The 18532-nt window shown below is 41.8% G+C and overlaps 1 protein-coding gene across 1 annotated transcript in view; it reads left to right on the forward strand.

The window, feature by feature from the left end:
- Positions 1–220: 220 nt before the first annotated feature.
- The window catches only part of ADGRG7 (adhesion G protein-coupled receptor G7), a 67340-nt gene continuing 49028 nt past the window's right edge, over positions 221–18532 (forward strand). The window contains exons 1-4 of the mRNA XM_089682969.1: positions 221–343; positions 10042–10158; positions 15263–15382; positions 16807–16916. Coding sequence (XP_089539095.1) covers positions 232–343; positions 10042–10158; positions 15263–15382; positions 16807–16916 — 459 coding nt within the window. The 5' untranslated portion in view covers positions 221–231. The remainder of the gene's footprint in view (positions 344–10041; positions 10159–15262; positions 15383–16806; positions 16917–18532) is intronic.

Raw genomic sequence — 18532 nt, forward strand, 5'->3', positions numbered from 1 at the left:
CCAATCAATATTAAAGATGCCATATATATATATATATATATATATATATATATATATATATATATAGCCATTCTCTTCCAGGGAATAAACCTTCAGCTCTGTAAAGTTCATACTTTTATTTTTGTTATCAACACATCCAAGTTAGATAAGGAAAGCTGTTGGCTTAAATATTAGCCTGAACCCAAAGAAGCATGTGTGTGTGATTATGTTTGATGCATCGACCTTTCCAGGATGTCAGAAAAATGCCCGTATGTGAAGATTTTTCTGAAGGTTATTTTCTGCTTACTTATAGCTGCTTCTATCACAGCTCTAACCTCGGATTTAATTCTGAAGTATTATAAAGGTAAGTGGTGTCACTATTCATTTTCCATTGGCAATGTATGTTTAGTTGTAGAAGTGCTTTTCCATACCACAATGCTTGTTCCTTGAACCTTTAATGAAGCATGGTGACAGTTTTATTAACTAGGAACACTTATGTCTGCATACTTATAAATGAAATATTCAAAGGGGAAGAGAAATAAGTACATTTTAAAGAGAGTGTGTAACAAAATTGGTTAAAAAAAAACCAGTGTATGCAAAAGCACTTTTTTTCAGAGACGGGCAGCACAGTGGCTAAATGGTTAGCACTTCCGTCTGGCAGTACAAGGGTTATTGGTTCAAATCCCAACCACGGCAACACCTGCCTGGAGTTTGCATGTTCTCCCTGTGTCTGCGTAGGTTTCCTCCAGGTACTCTGGCTTCCTCCCACAATCCAAAAACATGCTGGTAGGTTAACTGGATCCTGTCTAAATTGGCCCTAATAAGTGTATGTATGAATGTGAGTTAGGGACCTTAGATTGTATGACCCTTGAGGGTTAGGGACTGATATGAATATACAATATATATGTAAAGCACTGATTAAATTGACAGTGCTATATAAGAACCTGTAATAATAAATGAAATAGAGACAGAAGGTGATGGGAAATTCAAAATGTTAGTACTGAAACCAGACCAATAGATGAGGGGAAATCCACATCTGGACACCTATTCTTACCACAACTCTCACTTTCTGACATGACTATTATGTAGTCACAGACAGCATTAAAGCACTTTCAACAGAAAAGGGCAAACGTTAGAACTTCCGTGGAGACGATATCACTGTCCCTATTAGAGAAATGTTCCAGCACTTCCTGTGCAAACACTGGAATAAAACGTGAGGGGAATTCTCACCAAATGACATGGTTATATATTAAAAACCTGGCAAAAGTTTAAATACTTCCCCACTCCATTTGCAGCTAAAAAGAAAAAGTTTTAGCAAGAGTTCCAATCTAAAATTGTGGTTGTGTTTCTGTTTTTTTTATCTGCTTTTATATAATATAACTTTACAGTATCTGTTCCATTAAAATGCAATAGTGATGTGGATTATCAGGTTTTACCAACTACCTGGGTCACTGCAATGAATCTGGACTTGGGTCTGGCCACAACACCATCCCCCATAACATACATTTGTTTTGTGAACTTCTGAACCCATGATAAAACCAGGCGAGAATTGCCTCAAATTATTTTCAATTGCATTCTAGTACATGCCTGTATTACTTAGGACCAGGGATAAAGTCTCTTTTAGACCCAGCATGTTTAGACCATGGCTTTTAGAATGGTATACTAAAAACAATTTGGTATGATGTTCAGTTAGAATTCCTGTCCTAGGACATCAGTACTAAAATTGTCAGTCAGCAAAAAAGTTTGTTATCCATTTTACTATTTAGCACGAATGTTAAAATAATCTTTGCTGCATAAAACCTGTTTGTTTCTGCCCTGCATGTGTTTCTACTTCTCTCATCGTAGCCCTTTACTTCCCAGGGATAGTAGTAGTCAGGACAATTTTTTTTAGTTCCTCATATCCAAATGGGGTGTCATTTGTGGATTTGTGTGTGATTTGTGGTGGAGGCATCAGAGCACCAAGATCAGAGAAACCCAAAAAGGAACTGAGGTTGTTTTCATCATCATCCTTGACATTTTTTCCGACCTGGAGGAGTATATTAACCTGACTTTTGATCATTTGAATCTATCCAGGTGTAATAAATATCTTGCTTTAAGCTTCCCTACAAAGGGTGCCACAATGGGTATCACAACAGATGTTTTCAAACTGCCTAGTGCTGATAATCACATGTCTACAACTGTACAACTTTGATTTGTCTCCGTAATTTCTAGCATCTTGTGATGATTTTTGGACTTTTTCCTCCAGTTCTTTTTGTAGGTTTTCTTTATTATCCAACACACACAGTATTGTGTTATCACATTTTCAGGCTAGTAGTATCATTTTCAAGAACCAGTATATTCAGTGTAAGCATTTCTACTTTAGGAACTAGGAATAAAAAGATAAGTAAAATCTCCAGAATTATTGAGCTCTGTTTTGGTAAACTGATACTATAATGACATCAAAATCTACCAGTCCTGGTAATGCCATATTTTTAGGCATCTTTGGTAGAGCTTGAAGTTTTTGCTTCTAATTTCTTTTACTCTGTGTTTGTGTTTCTCTTTAGTCTCTCATTTGTACTCTCTAACACAAAGGGATTAAATATTTTTTTTTATTTTTTTCTATGGATTTTATGATTTCATTTTCATGGTCATACTTTTTTAATATATAAAAATATAAAAAAGTAAAAGTACATAGAAATCTTGGGTCAGTGCAAAGATATTTCTACTTTTAGGAGATCCACCATTTGGGTAAGGAGGACTTAGTAGTGTATATAAATGGTTTGTAAGAGGGTACTAGGTGGCAAACAGTACAATTCCCTGTTTTCCCACTAGAGGTTGCTCTTTCCCTATAGCTTGAGTATATATGTAAATATGGCTTCTGAGGATAGTGGGGTGTGGAAAAGTAGAGGTGCCTGAGGAAGGGAGAGGGGGTTCCTTCTTTAGACCTCATGGGAAATCTTTGGGCCTACTGCTGAAGGATGTAACTGTGATAATTGTGCGCACAGATATGGACAATGACAACCATAATTTGGATCATACTCTGCAAATGTCATTCTCACTCCAAATCATTCTCGCCCCCTCCTTTTCTTTGAATGGAATGTGGTCTGTGTGTGTGCTGAGTTCAGGAGTGAACAGGGAACAGCTGGATACGCTTCATGGTTATAAACCCAATTAGCTGGTTCCAGGGTGTCTGTCAGGCTCTTGCCTTGGCCTGGTCGTAAAGCTATAAACCAGTCAGTCACTGGACATGAAAGCATTCCAGAGGGGCAGTAAAACATACATCCCACTTGAAACCACTTTTTCATACAATTTCATAAATCCCGGCAGGAACAAGGTACAATAAAACAAAGCATATATTCAGACAAGTCTGTTTAATGCGAGTCACCTGATACCTTACACCCCTAGATAACGTCTACCAGAAAGTAGAAAGAGATCTCTTTAACCGTCACAGCCAGATATGTCATATTTAATGTCTGGACGTTCAGAATATCATTCTGCATATTAACCTGCCAGTGGCTAGGCTGCTGCATGCACCTATGGAAGGTTATTGACCATGGTATAAACTTGGGCGGGAATTGGGTCACACCCTGGGTCTCCGCCTAAACACCCCTCCCCAAATGAGGCAATTGGTTCTCTGCTTTAAGGAGACACCCTGATGGGTTCCTAGAAAACAGGCTGTCATGCCTGGAGAGAGTAAGATGAAGAGATACACCCTTTTAACATCAGGAACCAACTTTGGGAGAAAAGGTACCCTTTTGTTCAGGACACTTGAACTCTGCTTAAACCGGGAATTCTGCAAATGTTCTACCTTCTTAAACTTCTTTCTTTTATCTCTCTGTTGTGTTATTGCTCTCTCTATGTATATATATATTGGTTACATCTTTTCTCTAAATATTTTTATTGCACCATTTTTAGTAATAATTAGTAATAAAAAACAAAACATTCAGCTCAATACTGTGATGTGTCTGGGGACGTAATAATGGAAGTTACAAATAAACATCACACAGCAAATATATAAAGTATGCTAATTGTATTCCTCTACCCAGTTCAGTACTATCAAAATGTAGTACTATCTCCCTAAGGAATCACTGAGTTTTTGGGTCCCCCAATAGCTGCACAGTCAGACAATTCACATTTTCCAACCTCTATTCAGTCAGTAACCAGTCCATGGGCATGTTTTTGTTGTTTTATTTGGGGCAAACAACTTGGACAGGGTCTAGGGGTACTGTATATGGGATGCCCAACTTGACTTGAAAACAATAACTCTAACAACAAGCTTCATATTTTCTGTACCCACCTGGCGGCATCAAAGAGTATCCCAGAGCAAGGGATTCCAGAACAGTCCTTAGCACTATCCCAGGCAGAACATGCTGGGTATTGCACCTGGCAGCCCTGGGGGTGTAGAGGTACTCACACTGTTCCTTGTGTCCTGCAGCTGTGGATAAAACTAGTTTCAGGCTTCTTGCTGGGCTAATTTTTTTCTCCAGGCTAGGCAGGCTTCCTTTACTTCCTTCCTTCAGCCTCCAGCCTGGAAGCAGAGCCCCCCTTCCCAAGGGCCCCTTCCCAAACCACACGACAGCAACTAAACAATCCATCTTCCACCTGACTTCCCTGCTGGCTAGGCTCTCTCATATTTATGGGCCTGTCTGCCACACTGCTAGGCCGTCTGTCTAGGATTGGTCAGACTCCCATGAATATGCAGTTCTTAGTGTCCACCCCTCTGTCCACTGGCCTCTAGAATCTTCCGGAAGACTCCAGAACCAGGGGGAGGTACCAGAGATCTGACCTGTACAGCCCTCCAGCCTGACCTAAAGTAACCCAATCAGACATGCTCATTTCACTACTGTGAGGCAAACTAAAGTTAACTCTCTAGTACTCTAGAGAGCTCTACAAAAAGAGAGAGCATCCTATACATCCACTATTTGAACCCTAAAAGTAAAAAAAAAACACATGCGCAGCAATTTATGTTGGACAGAACCTTATGTTATGGTCAGTCTTTCTGATGGCTATATCAGTCTCTAAACCAGAGTCTATGAATTCTTTAGCTGGCTGTTCTTTTAGAGCCTTGATGCTTGCTTTCAATTCCTTTCCTTGTTTCTGTAGTATGACTGTTTGGTCTGTTACTTTTAATGGCTTTCCTTAGATTGCAAAGCCCCTGCAGCATTCTTTGATGGAGCCTGTGAAGTAAGCATTTTTGCAGACAGATCTTAAATCTTACATGTTCTCCTTGTTTTTCTGCATTACCTCCTTTAAAAATTGATATTGACATATTGCAACTGGTCATGCAGGAGTCTGACCTTTATTTCTGCACTGTGAACTAGTTTGGAGCATTTGACTCTTTGCTTTCTTCTGGTTAAAATGTTTTCTTCAATTGCCTTTATTTGTTTTGTCTAGCTTGAAAAGGTAGGGATTTTCCTTCTTGATCAAACATCGGTAGGTTTCATTAGCATCTATAAATTTTCTGATTTTAAACAATGTCACTTTTTTTTTAATCACCGCTTCTTGATTTTGTTGCGTTTACATTGCAAGTCAGCTTTTCATGTACTTGTTTAAAGTAGAGCTGAAATCAAATAATAAAAAAATAATGCCTAAAGGAGCAAACTATGCAAAGCCCATATTACTAATACTTTATTTCAACTTTCCAGTCTACAGGATTAAAAAGGATTACAATTCCCCAAATCCCATTATTAGCTTACATTATGTGATGCACTTCTTTTGAATACTAATTGGACCCTATTTGCATCTATATGACTACAGCATGATGCTGTGACCTCTGTGATCACTTGATGCTATTCCTTCAAAGCACTGCCTTCCCCTTTTCCGATTAGCACACCTATTTACCCCCCTAATTATGTCCTGCACATAACGGCACTGCCTATCGTTCCTGTTCTTTTCCAGCTTGGCAGCATCTGCTTTTGTTGGCACCAGAACTTCACACCTACATGAAACGCCCAACTATTAGGGAAAGGGCAAAGAGAATTATGGGAAGTGTAATTTTGAAGCTACTTTATAGGACTTCAGTAATGCATGATGAAATGCATATTACACCCACCCACCACACCCTTTACATTAAAAATGAGGAAATGCTGGACTGAAATAGAGAATGCATATTCGTCTGGTTAAATTCTAAGTTCACCTTTTGAAAAAAATTATAAATACACAATTTTTTGCACTAACCTTTGATTGTGCTTGATTGTTGATCAACTTCATTTCCTTTGGCATTGTTTGGCTCACTTGACAACTCTCTAAAATGTGCTGCATCCTTAGAGGCACACCATACTATACACAAAGTACAAGTAATAAGTAAGTAATTAAAAATCTCTGACCTGTCTTTGGTATCGGTGGGTAATATCTGTAGTAAAGAGAAGTGTACAAGCTAAGCATAGAGACCACAGCAGCAATGTGTACCCACCTGAGCAGCCGATTTGTTTATTTTTAGGTGGACGATCAGAGGGCAGTAAAACCATGTATCCCACTGGCTGTTTTTACTGCCCCTCTATTGCCTGTGTGAACCTAGTTTGACTGTAAAAAATCTGCAAAAAAGATTTCTCTTTGTACAGTTACCAACAGCTTTCATTTGAATCTATTATGGACTGGTCTTACTTCATCATATTAATTTTCCACAAATTCACAAATGCTGGAGAAGATACAACATAAATTGGCAACATAGTGAAAATCTTGCATAGTACCCCTTGTGAAATCAGGAAACAATTGAAACCATCAGTGGCTCGGCTTACTGAGAATTTTGCAGTTGCATCACATGACAACAGCAGCTGGTCATCTGCCATGTGTGATCCTAATTGTAATTCTTAATTAACCTTGATAAAAAAATTTTTTATTAAATAAAGAAGAATAAGCACACCTGAGCATATGATTAAAGGATAAGTTCACCTTTGGAAAATGTTACATGTTCCACCCGTTTTAAGGGTGGAACATGGAACATGTAACATGTTCCCATAGCCGCAGCCGTGCTCCCGGCCCCCCTCCCTCTGACAGATAGTACAGGGAGAAGTTTCCCCGTACTATCTGTCAGATTTGAAAACTGCTCAGCCGTGTGAGTTAGGAGCTTTGTGGTGTCATTAGTTAGGAAGGGACGTATTTTGGAGATGTTGCGGAGGTAAAGGTGGCAAGCTTTGGACAGTGATTGGATGTGGGGCTGAAAGGAGAGTTCAGAGTCCAGGATTAGAACTAGCACCCTGGCAGGAGGGGAAGGATTGATAGTTGTGCCGTTGATCATGACAGAGAAATCAGGGGAAGGGGTACATGAGGGATGAAATATTATGAGCTCAGTTTTGGATAGATTGAGTTTGAGCTCAGTTTTGGATAGATTGAGTTTGAGGAAGTGGTGTGACATCCAGACTGATATATCTGTTAGTAAACTAGTGATGTTGTGAGCTGAGGGGTAGAGAGATAGATTTTGGTGCTGTCAGCATAGAAATGATATTGAAAGCCATGGGAGGCTATCAGCTGACCCAGGGAAGAGGTGTAGATCAACAATAGGAGATGTCCAAGAACAGAACCTTGGGGGACGCCAATGGAGAAAGGAAGAGGACAGGAGGAAGTAGAATTGTAAGTGACACTGAACATGTGGTGGGATAGGTAGGGTGAGAACCAATGAAGAGTACAGTCATGGAGACCAAAGGAGTAAAGTTTTTTGAGGAGGTCCAGAAGTAGGAGTATGAAATAGTGTTCATTGGTTTTAGCTGTTAGTAGATCATTTCTGAGTTTTAAGAGAAAGAGGTCAAGAAGATTATTCTTATTGAGGTGGTCACTCAATTGGTTGTAGAGCAGACTTCAAGTTTGGAGGAAAAGGGGAGCAAGGAGATGGGGTATAGGTTGTTAAGAGTGGTGGGATCTAAGGACGGCTTTTTAAGTATGGGGGTGACTAGTGCATGCTTTAGAGAATTAGGGAAGATGTCAGAGTAGATGGAGAGATTGAAGATGTGAGTTAGGGAGTGTAGGACAGAACCAGAAGGTGACCGCAGTATTTGAGGCGGAACAGGGTCCAGGGGGCAGGTGGTTAGGTTTGTGTTAGAAAAAAGTTTAGCAACCTCGTCTATAGTAGCAGGGTTGAAAGAGGGAAGTGTTGAGTGTACCTGTCGACATGGCGTGTTAAATGCTTGAGATATCTGTACAGTGGAGATCTCATCACTAATTGTATCAATCTTATTTTTTAAGTGATTGGCGATCTCCTGGACAGTGAGTGAATTAGTGTGTGGAGGCATGAAGTAGAGAGTTAAAAGAGAAGAGTTGATGGGGACTGGAGGAGAAGTTGTTAATGAGAGTGGTAAAATAGGTCTGCTTGGCAGTGCGGACAAATTTATATTGGCTGAAGTCTTTCTGAGACTTAGTCTTTTGCCATTGTTGCTGCAAGAGCATGGCTACATTTTTCTAGACTTTTGGTGTCATCTGTTTGCCAGGGTTGTAGGAGTCAGGCCTGATTCTGTGTGTAGTGAGGGGGCGAGTGCCCAGGGCGGCGGACAGAGATCTATTGTAAATAGAATTGGCTAGATTGGGGAAGACAGGGGTGAGATTTTGTCTTAGAGGTGGTCAGTAGCAGAATACAGAAGACAAGGATTAAAGTGGTGAAGGTTTCCACAGGCAGGGGCGGACTGACCATTTGGAAACTCGGGCACTGCCCAAGGACCCGGGGTCAGTAGGGGGCCCTATGAGATGCCCCTGGTACCTTTTTCATATGCTTTTTTGAGTTTGGGCAAGGACACAGGGGCCCCTGATCCCCTATTGCCCGGGGGCCCCATTAGTTGTCAGTCCGCCCCTGGTCATATATTACCATGCTTTGCATTAAAAGAGAAGTATTATTTTATTTCAGGTACTTATATAGCACTGTCAATTTATGCAGTGCTTTACATATATGTTGTACATTCACATCAGTTCCTAACCCTCAAAGGGTGTACAAAGGAGAGAAGGAGAAGCGCCTCTAAGTGCAGCAGACCACTTTAATATAGCATAAAAAGTAGGAACACTCCCATGTTAGTAGAGTAATACAGGCATTTAAATATATGGTGTTGAACACCATGTAAAATGTTTGTCATTGGTGCCCACTACGTCCGCGTCTCACTGGAGGAGCGTGGTAACAGGAGGAAGACAGATTTAACATGCCTGTATTACTCTACTAACATGTGAGTGTTCCTACTTTTCATGCTATAATAAAGTGGTCTGCTGCACTTAGAGACACTTCTCCTTCTCTCCTTACTACACAGAGTCTGCTACAGTACTGCATGGAGCTTGCCCTTAGTGCCATATGGCCCCCCCAATCCAAGTCACACAAATCATCTTTACCAACTATTAGACTTTTTTTCTCACTCCAAGGGTGTACAACTAAGGTCCCTAACTCACATTCATACATACACATACTAGGGCCAATTTAAAAAGGAGCTGATTAACCTACCAGCACGTCTTTGGAGTGTGGGAGGAAACCGGAGTACCTGGAGTAAACCCACACAGGCACAACATGCAAACTCCAGGCAAGTGTTGCCATGCTTGGGATTTGAACCAACGACGCTAGTATTGCCAGGTGGAAGTGCAAACTATTTAGCCACTGTGCCGCCCTAAGTATAGGCAAAGTTTTTTTGACTTTGCTTCTTTTTTGAGTTATATGAGTACATTTACTTTTGTAATCCTGTGATCTAGTGTCAGCTGATAGTGGGCTATCCCGCAGCTGACATAAGTATATACAGTAATTCAATAGGTTAATAAAGCACTGCTTAAAATTTTGGGATGTGGGATTCTCTTTTAATGCAGCTTCCAATGAACAAAAATATTTCAATTATTGGACATACAAGGTATTACGCAATTTTAGCCACAATGCACTGTGCTGCTCCATGTTGCATTGTGTTGCAATGCATGTGCATTGGGTGCTATTCAAAATGAATGTAATGGCTTGTAATGTGCATTGCTGCAAGGTGCAGTAATGAGCACATTGCCGCAACACATAGATGTACAGTAAATCGGCTATAGTTTTTGTTATGTTAAAAAAAAGAAGCAGCAATGGTATATTTACAGCATTCATTCTCCAGTATATGATGTCTTTCTAATTCACTAAAAATGGTTATTTTTTTATAGAACCGCCTGATCCTACCCCTCCACCTCCCTGCCTTCTGGAATGTCAAAATGGAGGAATTTGTGTCAATAATCGTTGTCACTGTACAGAAAACTACACAGGAGAGCTTTGCACAAAAGGTATATATACATATATGTATATCACATGGGATTACTTATTATAATTCTTCTAGTTCTTAGAAGAGAATGTAAGTAAAAATTAGTAAAACCATGTTAAAAAAAAAATCACTTTTATTTTCAGAGCCATAAATATTAATAATAAAGAGCAGTGTGTTCAACATTCACGATTACAGACAGTTTTAAAGAACATGTCCAGCCAAAAAATGTTCTTACTTGCAAAGAGTTGATGGATTAGAGCCCCTGCTAGGTTTTTACTGCTACCCATGGCTTTTTAGAGATATTTACTGTACAGGATTACTGTACCATCACCAACGCTGACAGTGTTTTACAAAGCAGGAAATGAAGAGATCTCCAAAATCAACACAGGCAAAAACAAAAATGTGTGTTTTTCTTTAATTAGAGCAGTGCTTCTCAATTATTTTCTGTCATGCCCCCCCTAGGAAGAAGAAAACATTTTGCGCCCCCCCGGGTGACTGTAAATAGTATCATTTGTCTATAAAATTGTTATAAGTACACCTCTGCATAACACTGTATCCTTATTAACGTATAAGAGAATAAAAAAAGAAAGAAATGTGGATCAATTTACAACAAAGAATAGCTTTATTAACTGTAGCAGAAAAGATTTAAAGTGCATTAGAAATTCAAAAAAAATTAAATCCTTAATTAAACTATAAACGTTTTTTGATTGGACATGTCAAACCATAAGATACTGAAAAAATACATAAAATCAATAAATAATAATGAATTCAAACCGATCACCAACATTTACTTAGGAATAGTGCCCCATCGTTGGTGTCAGTGGGAGGAATAATGCCCCATCATTAGTATCAGTGACACCAATGATGCAGCACTATTCCTCCCACTGACACCAATGACACTTGCTGACCCCTGTTGCAGTATGGTGCTGCTGCAGCCAGCATATGTGGTTGCAGCAGCACCTCTGCACTGCACACTTACCGGCTTTTCCCTCACTCGATTTTCGCGGGTCCGCTCGGCTCCACCTCCTTGGCTGTGATTGGCCGCCTGTGTACCTTTCCTGAGCTACAGTTCTGGCGGCCAATCACCGGTGAGGAGGCGGAGCCGAGTGGCAGGAGTGAGGGAGTGGCCGGAGTGACGGAAGGAGCAGCGCTTCCTGGATGGATCATCGTGGGAGCCAGGTAAGAGACTGCAGCCCTCTGCCCACCCCTGTACTTAGTGTCCCTTCTGTCGGAAGGGGGGGGGGCGGCGGCGGCACCACGCCGCCCCCCAAAAAATTTCCACCCTAACGTATACCGGCGTATAAGACGACCCCCGACTTTTGAGAAGATTTTCAAGGGTCAAAAAGTCGTCTTATACGCCGGAAAATACGGTATGTTCCCCGAGGTCAAACGCGCCCCCCTTGATGGAGCCTGGGGCGCACCCCACTATTTGAGAAGCACTGAATTAGAGTAAGAGAAGGCTAGAACCCCTATTAGGTTTTTAGTACTAATGGCGTACCTCACTTCCTGTCTGGTGAAAGTGTCATCAGAGGAGGGTAAATCTCTTTAATTAAGAGAGACCCAGGTGACCTGCCAGTGTTTTGTTCCTTTTCACACTCTATCCTCAACTGCAAAAAATGTATTTGTTTTTCCCTTGACACACTTTAATGGTATACTATGAAATGTAAAAAAAAAACATTGTTTTATTACTTTAATACATTTTTCTTGCTCAAAATGTTTATTGAAACTTTAAGATATAAAAAAAATGCAAGATGCACAAAACATCTGGTTCAGAGGAACCAAAAAGTATAGCATTCCTCTGTGGTATTACATTCTTCGTTGGATATGCTGATCATTAATGATATACAACGGTACTTACTATCTAGATTGGGGTTCAGCAACCCGTCGATTGTGGTCTACCTATCAAAAGCAGGCAGCTGACAGGTAGACCGCAAACAGGTCTCCCCCCTTTTCCCCCAGCCTCCTCCGCTGCTGCTGTCATTCTCAGTGCACAGCGGAGAGCGGAGGACAGCACGGCTCAGGATGGAGGGCAGGAGGAGTAGCTGGCTAAATGAACTTTTCATATTACCCCGCAGGTCCTAGCAATCAATTACCAACTTGTTAATATGAAAAGTTAATTTGGCCATCTCTCTCCTCCTGCTCTCCATCCTGAGCCGTGCTGTCCTCCGCTCTCCGCTGTGCACTGAGAATGACAGCAGCAGCGGAGGAGGCTGGGAGAAAAGGTAGCAGAAGACATTGCTGGGGGGGGGATAAGGGGGCTAGAGGTCACTGCTATGGGGTAAGGGGTGGCAGAGGACACTACGGGGGGGGGGGGAGGTGATGTGCAGAGGACACTGCTATGGGCAGGGCCACCATCATAGCAGTGTCCTTTACCATCCTTCACATCACCCCCCCCTACAGTAGTGTCCACTGCCCCCCCTTTCTCCCATAGTAGTGACCTCTGGCCCCTTTCTTTTCCCCAGCATTGTCCTCTGCCCCCCTTTCCTCCATAGCAGTGACCTCTAGCCACCTCCCCCCCCCACCAGCAGTGTCCACTCCCCCCCCTTTCCCTCCCATGGATAGGTATTTTAAAAATCTGGCTGCCTTAGGGCACCAGAGTAGGGGGGGGGATCCCAACCCCTAGCCACTTGCTGGGAGTTCAGATATTTTAAATACCTGACCTCTAACAATCCCATATTGTCCTTCTGGAGCAACTAAAAGCTAGAATCTCCTCCTCGCCCTCCCACCAGCGTACAGCTGCTGCTGGAAAATCTAGGGGAACGGTTCTAGTAAACGCCTCCCCAGCTGCCCATCCTGTCCTTGTTACTCCTTTTTTCTGCTGCCTGGCTCCTCCCCCAAGTGCTCCCCTTTCAATGGGGCTCCTAAAGAAATCCACTGTCCTACTGACACCAACCTCTGCCCTACTGACACTGTCCACTGCTCTACTGACACCATCCACTTCTCTACTGACTGACACCAACCTCTGCCCTACTGACACCATCCACTGCCCTACTGACTGACATCATCCACTGCACTACTTACTGACACCAACCTCTGCCCTACTGACGCTATCCACTGCCTTGCTGCCTGACGCCATCCACTGCTCTACTGACTGACAACAAGCTCTGCCCTACTGACACTGTCCACTGCCCTACTGACTGACACTGTCCATTTTTAAATTAGGCTAAGTCTGTATTTTTACAGTGGCATTTGTTTTATTATATTTTTCTACATTTTCCTTGCTATTTAGTTAGGCCTCGCTAGTTAATATTTTTTTAATGGCGTTGAACCCCGGTGATCTTTGATCTCTTTCAAGTTGTTCAAGTAGATCTCCACCTCTCAAAGGTTGCCTACCCCTAATCTAGATTGATAGCGTACCAAGCATTTTGGTTTTGTACTTGTATCAGAAAAGGAACATTTCAAGCACAGGTTGAAGGAATAGTAGAAGCGTAAGAAGAGAAAAGTAGAAAGACTTAATACAATTCCTGCACTTTTTCTGAGCTCTGCCTTTCTCCCTGTGCTGTAAATAAAAGGGGGGAGGGCTCTGCCCAGCACAGTCTGCTGCAGAAGAAGACACAGACAGAGAATGTTGTATGTAAGTAAGTATGTAATATCTAGCTGCTTACAGAGAGCTCTTTCTGCCAGGGGGCTTTCCCTCTGGAATTCCTTATGCTGAACACTGCAATCACTACCATGTAGAGGGACTGCTGGGACCTGCAATCTGCCCTGAAGACACCAGCATCATGGACTTGCCAAGTTTGGACTCTTCCTGCACATTTATGCTGGGGCAGTCAAAGTCTTAGTTATGATGTTAGAGGGGGAAAGACTGTTTGCCTGTTGTGCTGAAGTTTCCAAAGTAAGTAATTGAAACTTTGCCATGTCTGTTCTGAAGTTATTCAAAGGGGTGTATGAAAGTAATGGCACACTACACATAGTCTTCAGCTTGGGTCAGTAATGCACATTGGGGTATGAAGAGTCAACATGGTACAGAGTACAAGCAAGTAAGTGTTCACCAGGGGTAACCAGAACAAGCAGCCTGTCATGACCAGGGGCGGACTGACCATTTGCAAACTCGGGCACTGCCAGAGGGCCTGGGGTCAGTAGGGGGCCCCATGAGATGCCCCTGGTACCTTTTTCATAGGCTTTTTTGAGTTTGGGCAAGGATACAGGGGCCTCATGATCCCCTATTGCCCGGGGGCCCCATGAGTTCTCAGTCCGCCCCTGGTCATGACGCATGTACCTGTAACAGGCTGTCCTCTAGCAGCGAGGAAGTTTTTTTTGGCACTTTCTAACAGTCCATCTCCCATCGGAATTGTCTGTCTGTGTCTATTTTTTTTTATTTATGTTCTTTAATGTACCCCTTTGTGCAATCAATCCCTGTTCCTGGCCCTCTTCACATGCCAGCCTCCAACTGAAGAATGTGGGAGACTTCCTACTGTGAACAGGTTGAAGGGTGCAAGAGAGATGACTTCCCAGGGTTCCCTGCTTTCATCACTGGGGAGCTCCACCTCCTGGCTGCATATGAAAATACAAGATATTCCTATGCAAAATTCCATATTTACACGAAACGACTCAAGCACTTCTATAAAGTACATTGCTGTGCTTCATAATTGGGAGTTTTTCTTTTTTCATTTCCCATATTTAATTAAGGTTTTGATAATACAAAGGTAGAAGAATGCAAAAGTACCATAAGGTATTCATTTACTAAAGTAGCAGCCATTATAAGCTGTGAAAGACCACATATACAGTATGAGCTACATTCCAATAAAACATACAAACAGAAATCAGTTTCCTGAGTTTTTGTCGAACACAAACCTGAATGAATGATAATTGGCAGGGCAGGGACACGTTGGAGAGCCAAAGAAGAAAGGGAGGAAGTAGAAAGAAGTATAAAGAACAGGGAAAGAAAATCAAGGAAGTGGCATCAGCGAGTCCCTCCAGCAGTCCATCGAGTGCTCAGATGGGAGTTTTTCTTTTTTTGAAGCAGTGGCCATGCTGCTTCTTTTTAAATGGACCCCTCTTTTTAAAATTTTACATTTTTATTCTTAGAAATCCTATAAAATAAAGAAATTATATACAAAATTGCTACATGTTCCTTTGAAAGATACTCATAAAAATTCTAATTTTAATGTACTTTTCATGTGCAGAAAACTTCTGCCCACCTGTGTATATTTGTGATAACAGCAGCAATTGTTATGAATTCGGAACTATCCTGGCTGGCATGTATGGCTATTCAAATGAACGTTGTGACAATACATCTGTAAATGGCAAGTATTTTTTTCTTTATTCTTTATTCAGTTTTGGGTGGGCATCAGTCAGTGTACCTATTTCAAGACTACAAAGGAAAAAACCTTGTTGAGTACCTATTTAACTGATTATTAAACTTCAGTGGCAAAGACTCTTAGCAGCAGTTTTTGTTTAAGCACAGGGTCATGCCACAATTTCCACTTTTGCAGATGCTACTTTCCTTTAACACAGTGATGTCCAGTAATTATCCACAGGAGGAGTGTGGCACAATCATATGGCATTGTAATGTTTTGGGCAGTTGGGTGGAACATGGATTTCTGATGACATTTCAGAGAGATCTAAGTAGCCAAAGCTCGTGTGGCTGTACTTTTCATGTGGATCACAGGAGTGCAGTTCGTTCTGAACTCCTGCGACCCTGTGACCTGTTTTCATCTGACAGCAAGGGTTGCCACCTCATCTCTTTAAAACCAAACGCGTATTAATTACAAAGGTTCAGTGGCTGATTATGGAGGTAATTAAACTCACTTAGTGCCTTATCTGCAATAAATTAGCCTCAGAACCTGTGTAGTTAACATGTGTTCGGTTTTAAAGGGATGAGGTGGCAACCCTATCGACAGCGGACTAAATGCAGCTGTCAGTTGAAGTCACCGAGCCGGTTCAAGCTGGGGAAATATAGCGACCATATGGTTGGGACCAACCCCAGAGCCTGGACTCCACTGAGAGCCCGAGCCAGCTTCTCCTGCCCCCTCTACAGCCCAGAGCTCCAGTGAGCGCTGGAGGGACAGATCAGACAACAGTGACTGACAGCCACCACTCTCTGCTCAGAGAAGTGGGAAGAACTGAGCGGTCAGCGCTGTCTAATCACTCAGTTCTCAACCTTAGAGCTGGCGGGGGACAGATGCAGCATCGAATTGATGCTGCATTCACCTAGGTAAGTATTATTAAAAAAACAAAAAACAGTACTTTTCTTTTCAGTTACCCGAGGCTGTTCAAAATTAAGGCATAACTATATTGTTTTGTATTGAACAACCCTGTCTCCCTCTTGCCATGCTACCTCTACTGCCTTTAAAATATATAGTTTTGGTGGGGCTGGCTTTGAAAAAATATTTAGAGAAGTTTAATATTATGCAATGTGCAGTATGAAATGGAAGATTCATGTATTTAGTTTGTCAATTGCTGCACCTATTGTGTGGCCCTTTGTTTCCTGAATTTTGTTTCCAGTCTCCAACCAATCCTCTAGCATGTTTGCACCCTCTGACAGATCTCTGTAGCATTACAACAGGAAATTTTGTGAGGTCTTTTGGTGATGTCAGAGACCACACTAGAGGTCCCCTGTATCAGTAAAGTTGACCATTGCTAATCGATTGATCTACCTTCTCTCTCTCTCTCCATTTCAGTCATGTGCTCACCATGTTGAATGCTAACATTTCTCTTATTCCTCCAGCTAATACTCCACAGGCTACAGTTCAGTGTGTGAACAATGGTGATAATTTAACTTTAGGACCAATCAGAGTTCAAAATTGTAATGAAAATTTGGAGACGCTCGCTAACAAGGTAAGTGTCCAAAAGCAACATACTAGGCTGAATTGATATACTGTACATGTGGGCAGGGTCATATTCTCCTTGCACTCGGGGGGTACCTTTTCATGCTGAGCACTTGTCAATGCCCGGGACCAGGCAGAGATTGCGGTCATGTGAATAATCTAACATTAAGACAGTTCCCTGACTCAGAGATGAGCTTACACTATGTGCAGTAAAAGTACAGAGTTCCTCTGAAAATGCGGTGTCCCATATCATTGCACACTGTGCCTTTAGTAGTTGTTGCTTTAGGAGGGACGTGCTGAGCCTGCACCTACTCCACCAGTCTAGCATACCTCTATTACTTTGGTCCCAGTAACAGAATGGGGTCCCACCAAGCACATAGCATGGACCTCATGTGTGCTCACTGTTAACACCTTAGCTTCCCATACCCTGAGGCAAAGGCATGTATCTTTGTAATGCGGGTCTGCTCCCAGGGGGAGATGGACCATTCAGGAGGGAGTCAAACAGCAACCCCCTCGCCTGCCGCCTGCCACCTTACCAGGTACCATGCCTATGACTAGTTGCTTCTTCAACCTGTGCTTGGTTACTCTTTCCAATAGCATTGCTCTTCCTGGACTTGCTGAGTTAACACCCTTTAGTGCAGTGTGACTTCATACCCCTATGTGCTTTACAGACCCTGGTTCTTTAGATACGCCAGAACCAACATGCACCCATTTGAATAACTTCAGACCAGGCTAGCACAATTAATGTAACTTTACTGGAGAAACTTTAACATTACAGTCAAATATGAACAAGTCCAATTCTTAATCCTATAACAGTTGTGTGACTGCCCAGGGATACCTCTATAAGGTGATAGTCCATGCAGGTAGTCTCCATTGCTGGCTGTCCACTGGAACCCTGGTGTCTTTAGCAGACTGCTAGATGCAGTAGCCCATCTCATGATTTTCAATTCAAAACTCCCGCTCTGTTAAAAGGCCGGCAATGAGGTCACTATGCTCCGCCCCTAGGGGAGATGTCCTCTGTTCTTTCTATATGTGGAGTTATACTGTCATTGAAGGGGTGCCTGTCATCAGCTTGGTTGACCTGTATTAATTTTTGGGTCCACAGTAGGAGGTGAGTGGCCATCCATATATAATTTTAGGTGGAGGAACATTGAGTTAAGGTGGAGCACCACTTTTTCAAATAGACTTTATTTATCTGGAGCACATCGTAGTGATTCTTCACCGTTCAAGCACCTTATTTGATTTTCACCATTCAAGCACTGTATATGTATATTTATATTTCATATTTTGATTGAACTATCACATTTGAATCTGTTTATGGACTATTAAGTGTGGGATCACCTTTTAAGTGTTATAGCAGCAGCTCTATTTTATTAGCTTATTCACTAGTTTGATAGCGCACGTTGTTTTTTTATTTATTTTGATTCAATTATCTTATTACTTTTGGTCCCTTGAAAAAGGGGATTTGGCTACACTTAACAGCTGTAATTCCTAAACCCTTCCTCCAATTTGGATGTACATACCCTCAAATTAAACCTGAGAGTGTGCACTTTCAGCCCATATCCATTATATACTGTAACTATAGCTTGAATATGTTTTGGTAAATACCTGAAAAAAACGAAAATT

Source organism: Staurois parvus, unplaced genomic scaffold (assembly GCF_062004578.1).
Source record: "Staurois parvus isolate SC_StPar_1 unplaced genomic scaffold, SC_StPar_1.0 ptg000299l, whole genome shotgun sequence".
NCBI lineage: Eukaryota > Metazoa > Chordata > Amphibia > Anura > Ranidae > Staurois > Staurois parvus.